This window comes from Rutilus rutilus (genome assembly GCF_951802725.1).
Source record: "Rutilus rutilus genome assembly, chromosome: 1".
Classification (NCBI taxonomy): domain Eukaryota; kingdom Metazoa; phylum Chordata; class Actinopteri; order Cypriniformes; family Leuciscidae; genus Rutilus; species Rutilus rutilus.
The window spans coordinates 15,215,065-15,227,634 of NC_140209.1; the positions used below are offsets into that span (position 1 = coordinate 15,215,065).

At 35.4% G+C, this 12,570-nt stretch overlaps 1 protein-coding gene across 1 annotated transcript; it reads left to right on the top strand.

Moving 5' to 3' along the window:
* Positions 1–4,601: 4,601 nt before the first annotated feature.
* LOC311306993 (uncharacterized protein) lies at positions 4,602–12,091 on the top strand. The gene is made up of 3 exons (XM_084435674.1): positions 4,602–4,693; positions 8,863–9,133; positions 10,906–12,091. Exons 2-3 carry the CDS (start codon positions 9,076–9,078, stop codon positions 12,060–12,062), a joined length of 1,215 nt encoding a protein of 404 aa, XP_084291800.1. The 5' UTR covers positions 4,602–4,693; positions 8,863–9,075; the 3' UTR covers positions 12,063–12,091.
* The last annotated feature ends 479 nt before the right edge of the window (positions 12,092–12,570 follow it).

Genomic DNA, 12,570 nt, shown 5'->3' on the forward strand with positions numbered 1-12,570 from the left:
CATTTGTTACAGTATTTATTTATCTTTGTTAATGTTAATACAAATACAGCTGTTCATTGTTTGTTCACAGTGCATTAACTAATGTTCACTAGTTCACACTTACAAATAAGTCAGATAGAATAAATGCGTATTTGGCGTGCTGTCCGAGGAGAGGGCTCCGGGCTCGGTATTCGGCCCGAACCCAGAGTAAGCTCCCCCTGTATTCCTGACTGTAAAAGATTGAGCCAAGAGTGAGGAGTCGGGGTGGTGGAGGGATGCTGGAAAAACTGTCAAGGAATATTAGGTGAGTTGACAGAGTGGATATACTTCTTGTCATGCTGATTAGGGTAGACATAATTGTTTGATGACGAGTAGATTGGATTGATTATTTGAACGTGCTCCTCCCGAACTTTGTTTATAAAACATCATTTAACAAATACAACCTTTAAATTTAATAACGTATTAGTAAATTTTGAAATTAATATGAACTAAAACTGATAAATCCTGTTCATTCTTATTTCATGTTAACTAAGGTAGTTAACTAATGTCAACTAATGAACCTTATTGTAAACCGGGAACCGCACTCCAATGGTTCAAGTCTTACCTCTCAGGTATGTCCTTTATAGCAGAGGTCCCCAACCCCGGTACCGGTCCGTGGGACATTTGTTACCGGGCCGCACAGAAAGAATATATAATTTAATGTATTTTACGGACAATAAATCGCTCCGGAGTCGCATTAGTCAAAAAAATGCGTCATGAAGAAGAAAAAACATAATATAGCCTAAGTCGTACTGGACTATAAATCGCATTTATATAGAAATGTAGCCTATTTCAAAAAAAAAAAAAAAAAAAAAAAAATGTTTTACGGACGGGACGTGAGCGCTCTGAAAGCAGCACTAAAAGACTGTTTTAAAACTTTTACAGACACCTCGAACAGAAAGCAAAAAGCCTGTCTTTAAATTTAATTTCGTTTTGTATTAATTGTTAGACTCGTAGACAAGACCGCCTAAACCGAGACCAAGACACTACCAAGACCAGAGGGTATCGAGACCAAGACAAGACCAAGACCGAGACCAAGTCGAGACCGGAGGGGAAAAAAAAACAGACTAGTGTTGAAGCTATAAGCTATAACTTGTATGAATTCAAGAACAGCAGCATACTAGGGTTCAGCCGCAGTTGGCAGAATAATACAGAGACAGACCATGTCATGTGTGTGACTGTGAGCTCACTGTAAATGTTTTTGCAGGGTGAGATCAACTATGTGTAGCAATTGCATGACGGCTGTTACTGCACTATTAGAGGATTGAGACTCCCTTAACTTTTGTGTACTGTTGAGGACTGACATGACTGGTACTGACTGGTTCATCTGACAAAACATCAAACACCTCCAACACCATCTTGCTCCTCCAACAACTGTCTAAAGAATGAGAAATATGTAACCAATTGAAATTATACTTAATGTGTAGATGAAATCGTAACATCAAATTAAAGATACAGTTATAAACTTGGATTAGGCCTAATGTTTAGTCAACACAACGGAGATATGCAGATGATATTTAAAAGACCATTTATTTAGTCTAACACCATCTTAAATACAATACTGTAATCAAACAACACACTCAGACAAATAGTGGGTTCGTGGGATGGGGGCGTGGCTTGGGAGCAGTCTGCGGTCTGCAGGGGGTCCAGGGGTCATTTGCCCACTATAGTGGGTAATCAGACAAATAGCGGGTTCATGGGATGGGGCGTGGCTTGGGAGCGGTCTGCGGGGGTCCAGGGGTCATTTGCCCCCTATAGTGGGTAATCAGACAAATAGTGGGTTATTTAGATTAATTTGGACATTATGCTGCTTTAATAATTTTTCTGTAGTGGGTGATGAAGATGAGAGTGATTGTTTTTGTGTTATTGATGTTTTATCCATGTCATAGTGTGAGAAATAACAGTTTTGTCTTTACAGTCTTTTATCATGTATCCTGACTCAAATAATGTGTTTCTAACAGCAAACCCTCAGAATAAAGTGAGATGATCTGCTGATGATCCTGAATGGCTTGTTGAATGAGTGTTGATAGTCTGAGGCTCATCAATATGAACAGATCTGCTGAAAACACTCTTTATTTCATGACAATAGTTCCTGTTTTCACCTCATTTATTATGCTGATGTCTTCAGATCTCCTGTAAATTGACACTTAATGCTCATTTCATTGGTGTCAGCAGACTGAGGGGATTTGATGGTTATATGTACATTTATTTCTGTGTTTATGATTTCAACAGTTTTTCTTACCATTATTTATATTTGGAAGAATTTGAATTATGTATTCTTTTCTTTATTTCTAGATACCTGTATTTTAATGTAGAAGCAGAATAATGTTAGGATTAGCAATACAAATAATGAATGGATTGCCATCAGTTGTGTACTGTATGATGAACAGATAGACAGACATAAATGCATAAATACAAACATAAAGCTCAACATATAACAAATAATAATAATAATAAAATAAACAATCAACTCCACTTGAATGCTAAACGCTTGTGTTATTTCTCACAGGGTTATTCACTTGAGCTTGTGTTTCTGGTGTCCCACTTTCACATGCGTATGAATGGAAGTCAGTGCAAAGAAAAGTCTAGTGTGAACGGCCATTAATAATTAAATCGTTTTTAGTAAAATAAATATCAATCTCAAAGTTGGTGTTAAAATATGGCAGTATTGTATATTTAAATTTTAATAGCATGTTAGATAAGTCATTTATCAAATATATTTAATAGTTCTTGCTAAAGAAACATGGGATTCGTGATGTTTTAAAAATAATAATTGGAAGATAAATTTACCTCATTCATGGAAAGGACATAATAGTACATTTATAAAAAGGCATTCTGCAAATGATCATTATATTTTTAAGTGCTATTTATTTAGTATAAAAACTTCATAAAAATACTTCAAAATACTGCAGTCTAGTCAGAGACTCCTTTAGTGTAACACATGTGTGTACTGTGTCATTCGTGCCCTTGGAAATGGTATAACTGCTGTGATCTTTGTAACTGTTGGCGGGACGGCCTACAAACTCCTGTGTGAGTCTTGAAGCTGACTTCTGCTGATGAAACTGCAAAACTATCTTCAGTAAAAAATTTCTTCAATTATTTTATAATTCTGACTCCGGGTCTTCTTTCAAACATCTGGTCCTTGGGTCCTAAACGGTTAACCCCTAACACCTGCACCACAAGCAAGTACTTTATTACTATCAACCTTTCTGTGTGAAATTGTATTGTTTGACTGTGTTCTTGTGTTTTTTAATCAGTTATTCTATGAAAATCTTCCCTCATGCTCTCAAATCTCATTCATATTATTTTTACATGTAAAATAATATCACAGGTTTGGCAATGTTACAGGTAATGCTATGCATTTTTTTCTTATACCTTAATCATTTGCATTTGATTATAAGACATTTGAACTCTGAATTATAACTTCAAGTTTAGTCTTTTTAGACCAAAAAAAAAAACAAAAAAAACTATGGTTTCAGAACACTTACAGCACAACCCATAACACAAGAGTTGTGAACTCATTTGATTATCTTTAGGATCTTTTCTGGGACATTTTTGGAGCTTAACAGAATATTTATCCATTTTTACATAAATTGTTGCATTGAATTGAACTAGACAAGTGTACATAAGAATGGTTTCATGAATGATTTACAAATGTTTTTCTGCTTGTTTTTTTCTGCTTGTTTCATGTTTTTAGACTGTAAAGTGGTTTTAATTGCTGTGTGTTGAACAATGAAACATTTCTTTTAAAAATGAAATTTAAATGATCAGTGAAACTGAGTCCTTAAAGTAATTTATTTATTTATGAATTATTACCTAAAGTTGCATATCCCTGCTCATTTTAGAACGAAACAAAATGTTACTTAAAATATTGTTCACACCATATAGACATTGTAAAGAAGGACTTTACTATTTATGTAATGGGGATCAGCCAATCAGCGCTTTCGTTTTGGGGTCACCGAGAGGACATCTGTTTGCGCTGACTGATAGGTTTCGTTTTGAGTTAGTAGTGAGAGTGACCACGGGCAGCAAAAAGAGAGCCTAGGAAGATAAATATCTATTTATATACCCTTGGGGAGGGTGGAACTGAGGGAAAGGGTTAAAGAATGCTTAATTAAAGAATGGCAGAATGGATGGGAAAAGGTAATCAAGGGTAGACACTATTTTTCTATTCAACGAAAAGTTAGTAAAAAATGTTTTTGTACCTTTCCGTCCCCTACGGGACTCAGTTAAATTGTGCAGATTGAGGTTGGGGCATTGTGGGTTAAATAATTTTTTGCATATTATAGGAAAGCACATTTCTGGTCTATGTGAATGTGGGAATATGGATACAATATGACATGTTTTTTTAGAATGCAGGAAGTATAATGTAGAAAGGAGAACTCTTTTTTGTAAATTGGCAGAACTTGGACTTAAAGTCTTTTCTGTTACTTCTTTATTTGGACACAGTGACAAGCATAAACAGATCTCTGAAGCAGTCATCCAGTTCTTGCATGAGACAGGACTGTATTTAAGAATTTAGTTTATAAGTTGACCTGTGGAGGGCAGTAATACGCCCAGTAGCGTCTACACTGCCGGAAAGAGAAGAAGACCACGTGCAGCACATCGTAGATATTTCTGAAGTGCATAGTTGTCGTCTGTGTCGTTATCTGTGCATGTGTGCGTTCAGAGACATGTGAGTACCCTGGTGTAAGTGTTTACAAAGTTCGCTAGCATTATGCTAATGCCTAGTATTACTAGTGTTACACTATTATTGTGTTTGTGTACTCACCTGACATTGTATAGTTATTATCAGAGTTTTTACAATGGTGTAATAGATAACTGTTTTTTGGGTTGCTGTTATTGAGACCCAACAGTAAAAGGCTGTTCTTTAATTTAATAAGGAGCTAATTATCTAGTATATTATTTGGTTATTTGATATAAGCAGCTAAAGTTACTTATTGTAGAATCACACATACTGTACACTCACGAAGACAGATAATCATCTGCTGGCTGTCAATAAATCCATTGAAGAGCATTAGAGCATTGGATTGCCTTCTTACTGATGCACCACAGTGGTCACCTATTCTCAACTAGCTACAGTTACAGTCCTAGCTATCAAGTCACCATTACAGACATCAGTGGTTGTTTCACCAGTGTTTGATTAAAATGATTTAAAATAATCAAAATGTTATAGATATAGAATTTTAAACTAATTTTAAATGCATAGCAATGCATTTTATTAAAGGAAAAGATACTGTTATGCTTTACATTGAGCCTATAATGAGCCACGTGAGACATTAAGGCCACGTCCACACGAAGCCGGTGCGTTCCCGATCCGATATTTTTTTTTTCTCGTTCTAAAAAAAAATTCCGTAAACGGCGTCGTCTCAAGAAATATCTGCGTACACACGAAACCACTGAAACCGACTGAAAACGGTGTAGTATATATGCCAGACCAGTATAGGGCGCTGTAATTCTGCCACAGAGATACACTATACACGGAGAAGAAGACTTTGAGCATGCGCATAACCTTGCGCGCTGTATACGAACCAAGAAGAAGAAGACAAAGATTATCGCTTTTTGCTCACCACAGTTGCAGAGAAGCAATAGATTTTGCTGTAATAAAGCTAGTAGGCTTAGTAGCTTCTGCAGCACGAATACGATCATATTAGTCCGCCTTTATTGTTGTTGCTGTTACTCGTGACACAGACGACACGTGATGTGATGACATCATCGTTTCACAAAATATACGGATTGGCTGTACACACGAAACCGCAAGGGTGTCGTTTTCAGATTTATCCACTTTGGGAGCCGGTTTAAAAAAATAGCGGTTTCAGTCTCCCAAAACGCCGGATCCGTGTGGACGAAACGCCAATACGATAAAAAATGTATACATATACAGCGAAACGCCTCTCCGTGTGGACGGGCCCTAAATCAATACTAATAAATATGAAGTGTTTTACTCTTGGAAAAATATTTTTGGGATCGGATCGGATCGATTCTGAAAAAAATTGTATCGTTGCATCCATAATTATTTTAATGACTACTTTGAGAAAACCACTTTTATGATCCCAGACTAAGGTTACAATTTAAATTTTTGGATAGTTTTGAAAGAGTAATAGAGAGTGAAGTGTTTATTTCAAAGTGAATTTATTTTTTTCAGATTACATGATTTGTCAGTGTATTTTACAGTTATTTAAAGTAGGTAATGCAGAATTGGTGTTCATATTTTACTCTCTTAGTGTTCATGTTGTAACTCTGTGTCGGTGTTGCGAGAGGCAACACTCTTGAAAGTGTTGAACTAACACTTTGAGGGTTGTTCCCATATTTACACTTTTAAAGTGTTGAAATTAAGTATATTGGTGTTTGTTTCCGGATTTTAAATTTACTGTGTAGTAATTAATGTAGTTATTAGCTTATAAGATCAAACTATATTTAGATTGATCTGGACATTATGCTGCTGTAATTATTTATCTGCAGTGGTTGATGAAGATGAGTGTCATTGTTTTGTGTTATTGATGTTTTATCCATGCCATACTGTGAGAAATAACAGCATCGTCTTTCAATAGAGCAGTTTTACAGGCTTGTATCATCTATCCTGACTCAAATAATGTGTTTCTAACAGCAAACACTCAGAATAAAGTGAGATGATCTGCTGATGATCCTGAATGGCTTGTTGAATGAGTGTTGATAGTCTGAGGCTCATCAATATTAACAGATCTGCTGAAAACACTCTTTATTTCATGACAATAGTTCCTGTTTTCACCTCATTTATTATGCTGATGTCTTCAGATCTCCTGTAAATTGACACTTAAAGCTCATTTCATTGGTGTCAACAGACTGAAGGGAATTTGATGGTTATATACATTTATTTCTGTTTATGATTTTAAAGGTCCCGTTTTTCCTGTTTTTTTTTAAGCTTTGATAACTTACAGTGTGCAGTAGGCTATATAACATGTGTTCATGTTTCGCGTGTATAAAACACAGTATTTTTCACACAATTTACTTATCTGTATACCGCTGTTTTCACTGTCCGAAAAACGGGCTGATGACTTCCTTGTTCTATAAAGTCCCTCCTTCAGAGATACGTAACGAGTTCTGATTGTGCCAGCGGTTCCTGTGTTGGAATTGGTTGATATGAATTCGCATTGGACAGCAACTTAGCGCACATTGCCGGAACAGTCACGCCTCTTACCATAACGGAGATGCATGCGCTCAGTGTTATTATAAACATGCCTTCAATATTACCATATCAATTTGAGCCGGAATCAGACCCGGAGAACGTAGATGAACAGGATAAATTAGAACCTGTTCAAGCACGACTTTTGCAGGATGTTTCACAATGGTAATCAGTTTATTTAGAAGTTGTCATACTTTTACGGTTAGCTGTTACCTTGAATTGGTTAAATTGTAATGTTAAATGTTACAAACAGTTATAAAAGCTTGTGGTATATGGTTTTGTCCATCTGTCGAATTAACGATGGTGTTGTTGAATTTTTTAAATAAGTGCATTGTTTATTCCTACCTTATTTACACGTGAGCACGAGTTTTGATTAGTAGCCTAATATATGTTTTATAGGAGTACATCTGGTAACTGAAAAAATGCCAACGAAGATTGAAAACATCTGCTGCAGAGAAATACAGAAAGTACTGTAACACCTCCTAATTAAAAGTTTTTGTTGTGTATAGTTCTTTTGAAATTGTTTTCATCCAAACAATTTTATATAAATACACTTTATTTTCACCATGAATATAGCCTGAAAAGTTGCCATGTTATGTTAAAAAAATCGTTGCCATGCATTACAATAATTTATTTATTAAAATTTACAAGCATATGCATTTAATTAAAATTAATCCTTTTTTTGAGGAATGAACAGAAACATTAAGTAGAATCAAGAATCAAGTTGTGCTTTATTGTCTAAAACGTCTCAACAACGCATATTTAACACGCGAGTACATATAAAATGGTTTAGTAATGATTCATTAGTATGACAAACACTCTACAAACGCAACTCTTCCTATTCTCCGTGGGAGCGCAACAAGACCACGCCCCCTTTTTTTGTGTATTCCTGTGGGCGGAGGTTAGTCAAAAAAACTGTTTTAGTGACATCATTAAAGCAGGAAGTAGAGGGATGTAGTCCAAACCGACCGTTCGCTGTAGTCTTTGAAAGGAGACTTCTGTTAAATAAAATATCTCGCTTGGCATTGAACTTTGAGCTTTATAATTTTACAGGTATTATTTATACTCTAACAGCAACATTACACACTAACTAAAGTTTGAAAAATGGAATCATGAAGAACAGGAACTTTTAACTGTTTTTCTTACCATTATTCATATTAGGAAGAATTTAAATTAGCCTAGTTATATTCTTTTTTTTATTTCTAGATACCTGTATTTTAATGAAGAAGCAGAATAATGTTAGAATAAGCAGAATAATGTTAGAATAAGCAATACAAATAATGAATTAGTTGTTATTTCTCACAGGGTTATTCACTTGAGCTTGTGTTTCTGGTGTCCCATTTTCACATGCGTATGAATGGAAGTCAGTGCAAGGAAAAGTCTAGTGTGAACGGCCATTAATAATTCAAAACGTTTTTAGTAAAATAAATATCAATCTCAAAGTTGGTGTCAAAATATGGCAACAATGGGATTTGTCCCTGGATTCAGATTTGATAATGTTTTAAAAATAATAATTGGAAGATAAATTTACCTCATTCAAGGAAAGTTTCAAGGACATACAGTATAATCAATTTATAAAAATGCATTCTGCAAATGATCATAATATTTTAGAAGTGCCATTTATTTGTTGCATAGAAGTGTCATTTAGTATAAAAACAAACTCAGTAACTGATATATTTTAGATTTTGGGCAGATCAGTGAAGCTCCTCCCACACCAATTGCATCATCAATGAAGCTCCTCCCACACCAGTCACATGGTCAGTGAAGCTCCTCCCACATCAATTATCCATTAAATGCTGTAAATTCCCATCAGCTGCAAGTGAAGACGAGCATCAGAGCATCAGGAAGAGCTGAAATCTGCAAAGACTGAGTTTATTAAAGAGGACAGTGAGAACATGAGTGATCCAGAACCCTGCAGAATGAAACACACTGAAGATCCTGAAGAACAAAGAGGTTGGTGTTTATCCCTTAATCGCTGTTTGGGGTCAAAATTACCCCAATGGACTTTTCCTTCATTTTTTAACAGTGTTACCTTCATCTCAGGGGCATGAAACTCTGTGACTTTTCCTAAATAATCTATCTAAACATGCACAAAAAAACTGGGCTTGATTTGGTTGTTCTAAAGGTGTGTAAAAAAAAAAGTACCTTTTAAGCTGTTTGGGGTCAAAATGACCCCACATTGAAAATGAATGGGAAAATGAAAAAAATTACTTTTTAAAATTTTGTTTGTCAAAAAAATAAAAGTAAATCCATTATAAATCTGAAATTTTTTACAAATAAACCAAGGTCTGGTCCTAGAGCATAAATAAAAAGTAGAACGAACTTTCTATCTCATACACACACACTCACACACACACACACACACACACAAACACACACATGTATGTGACTGCAACAGAGAGCATTTTTACAGAAATTGGCAAATAAAATAAACAAAACTGGCATAAATCAAAAAAATGTTACATTTAAATAAAGGTCTGGTCCTAGAGCATAAACCCAAAGTGGAACGAACTTTCTATCTCATACACACACACACAAACACACACAAACACACACACACGTATGTCACTGCAACAGAGAGCATTTTTATAGAAATTGGCAAATAAAATCAACTAAACTGGCATAAATCTGAAAAATGTCACATATGCAACATGGAACAAGCTTGCCAACACCCCCCCCCCCCACACCACCACCACCACCACACACACACACACACACACATTACAGTCATGTCATAGTGGTGACTTGTAATGTTACTGCAAATGTATGTATAATAATCTGCAAAAGCAAGATAATTCAAAATATAACTGAAAACAACAACAAATTATAACTCTGACAAAACTACATATTTTTATGTATTTCAAAATGTTTAAATAAATATTCACAAAATATATATCATAAAGTTGTTAGGAGAAGTTTAAGTATCAAGAAAAATGAAGTGAAAATGAATGAGTCTCTATGGCCCTCTATTGGATATATGTGGTCATTGCAATTTCTTTCTTTAATTATAATTTCTAAAGTTTTTCCACAAACCAGCAGATGTCAGTATTCTATCCCTAACACATAGAGCAATGTCCAAAAACTATTTAGATTTAATTAGATTTTTTCTTTAAAAAAACTTTTTTCATGAGCCGATTTATGGCCTAGTTATGTAATTGTGCAGTAAATAGGTAAAAAACTTCAAAATTTCCACAAAAACACAGCATAAATGTATAGTTGAGAAGTAAATAAAAAAAATGATATATAGTTTTCCATTTAAAAAATGTATATTTCCTTATGCAATCGCTCTTTAAAAGTTTGGGGTCAAAATGACCCCAAACATCTTAAGTGGTATCCTTTTTTAACAGCGATTAAGGGTTATTCTTCATTCATTCATGATGCTGAAGAACATTCATGTTAGAAACATTCAAGCACTTCATCACATTTAGACAAACAGTTTTTCTATGAAATGGTACAGAATGTTCTGGGTTTTTCTTCAACAAATGTTCAGTAAAGGGAGGTTTGAGACATTTTTATATTGATTATCAACATCAGATCAAGTTAATACTATTTTTTTGCTGATAAATAATCAATTTATAAAAAGGCATCAAATTATCATAATATTTTATAACAGTTGTCTACTTTCTATTATTACTTTATAGGGCTCACTTTCAATTTATATTTCTTTCAATTAAATATTTTGATGTACTGAAAATTTTATTTAATACATTTTTCTTTCATGTCAGACCTGATGGAAGAGAGTGAAGAACTGAGTGAAGTGAAGGAGGAACATCATGTCAAACCTGGAGAAAAACCTTTGAGTCGCTCAAAGAGTAAAAAGACATTTTTAAAGAAAAGAAGAGCCAAGAAATCTTTCACCTGCTCTCAGTGTGGAAAGAGTTACACACGCAGAGATCGTCTTGAGCGCCACATGAGAGTTCATACAGGAGAGAAGCCGTTCACATGTGATCAGTGTGGAAAGAGTTTCACACGTAAAGATAATCTTGATGTTCACATGATGATCCACACCGGAGAGAAGCCGTTCACATGTGATCAATGCGGGAAGAGTTTCACGCAATCATCAAACCTTGATGTTCACATGAGGATCCACACCGGAGAGAAGCCTTTTAAGTGTGATAAATGTGGGAAAGATTTCAGTCAATCTGCAAACCTTAAAGAACACATGATGATCCACACCGGAGAGAAGCCGTTCTCATGTGATCAATGCGGCAAAACATTTATTAGGGCATCAGACCTGAAGAAACACCTGACAGTTCATACAAAGGAGAAGCCGCATTCATGTTCTGTGTGTGGAAAGAGTTTTTCACGGCTGCAAACTTTACATAAACATCAGAAAATCCACGCTGGTGTGAGAGAGTACATGTGCTTTGAGTGTGAGAAGACTTTTACTGCAGCGAGCAGTTTAAATCAGCACCAGAGAATTCACACTGGAGAAAAACCTTACAAGTGTTCACACTGTGGCAAGAGATTCAGTCGAACATCATCTCTGAGATCACATGAAATCTTGATCCACACTGGAGAGAGGCCGCACAGGTGTGATCAGTGTGGACAGAGTTTTGCTTTTGAAAGTAACTTGAAGCGACACATGAAGATCCACACTGGAGAGAAGCCGTTCTCATGTGATCAATGCGGCAAAACATTTATCTGTACATCAGTCCTGAAGACACACCTGACAGTTCATACGAAAGAGAAGCCACACTCATGTTCTGTGTGTGGAAAGAGTTTTTCACTGCAGTGTAATTTACATAGACATGAGAAAACTCATACTGGTGTGAGAGAGTACATGTGCTTTGAGTGTGAGAAGACTTTTACTACAGTGGGCAATTTAAAACGGCACCAGAGAATTCACACTGGAGAAAAACCTTACAAGTGTTCACAGTAGCCGCGTTTCCATTACCCTTCAAATTGCGCAAATTGCGAATTGTAAATACGCACAATGGAAACACGTTGTAAGGGTAAATGCCTCTGGGTTAATGCGAATTAGCTCAAGGATATAGGGAATTTTAGAAATATTAATAATCATAACTCATGGTCATAATTCATAAATCGCATATGCATTTACTTTATCAGTTATAGGAAATGCCTCGTTCTGTAACTGGTCTTGTCATTTGTTATTCGTCCAGCGAATAAATGTAAGACTATCACAGTTAAGAAGAAGTATTCCTGTTTACAAAACTCCAAGAAAGTTTATCTTCTGGCCACGAAGATAAAGCCTTTTTGGGTTTATAAATTAAAACTAGGCCTACTCAAAGTAGGCTAGCCTATAATATAGAGCGTGTAGCTTAAATAAGATCTTTGATTTCATTGACTTCATAAAAAGTGGTTTTTCAAACACAGGGACAGTTAAAAGTATAAATGGGTTTATTAATAAAATGGCACACACTAAGAGA

Bases quoted from the DNA above. Each gene is read 5' to 3' on its own strand.
- LOC311306993 (XM_084435674.1), top strand. From the start codon at position 9,076: ATGAGTGATCCAGAACCCTGCAGAATGAAACACACTGAAGATCCTGAA. The intron at 9,134-10,905 runs GTTGGTGTTTAT...CTTTCATGTCAG, and splicing joins AGATCCTGAAGAACAAAGAG to ACCTGATGGAAGAGAGTGAA.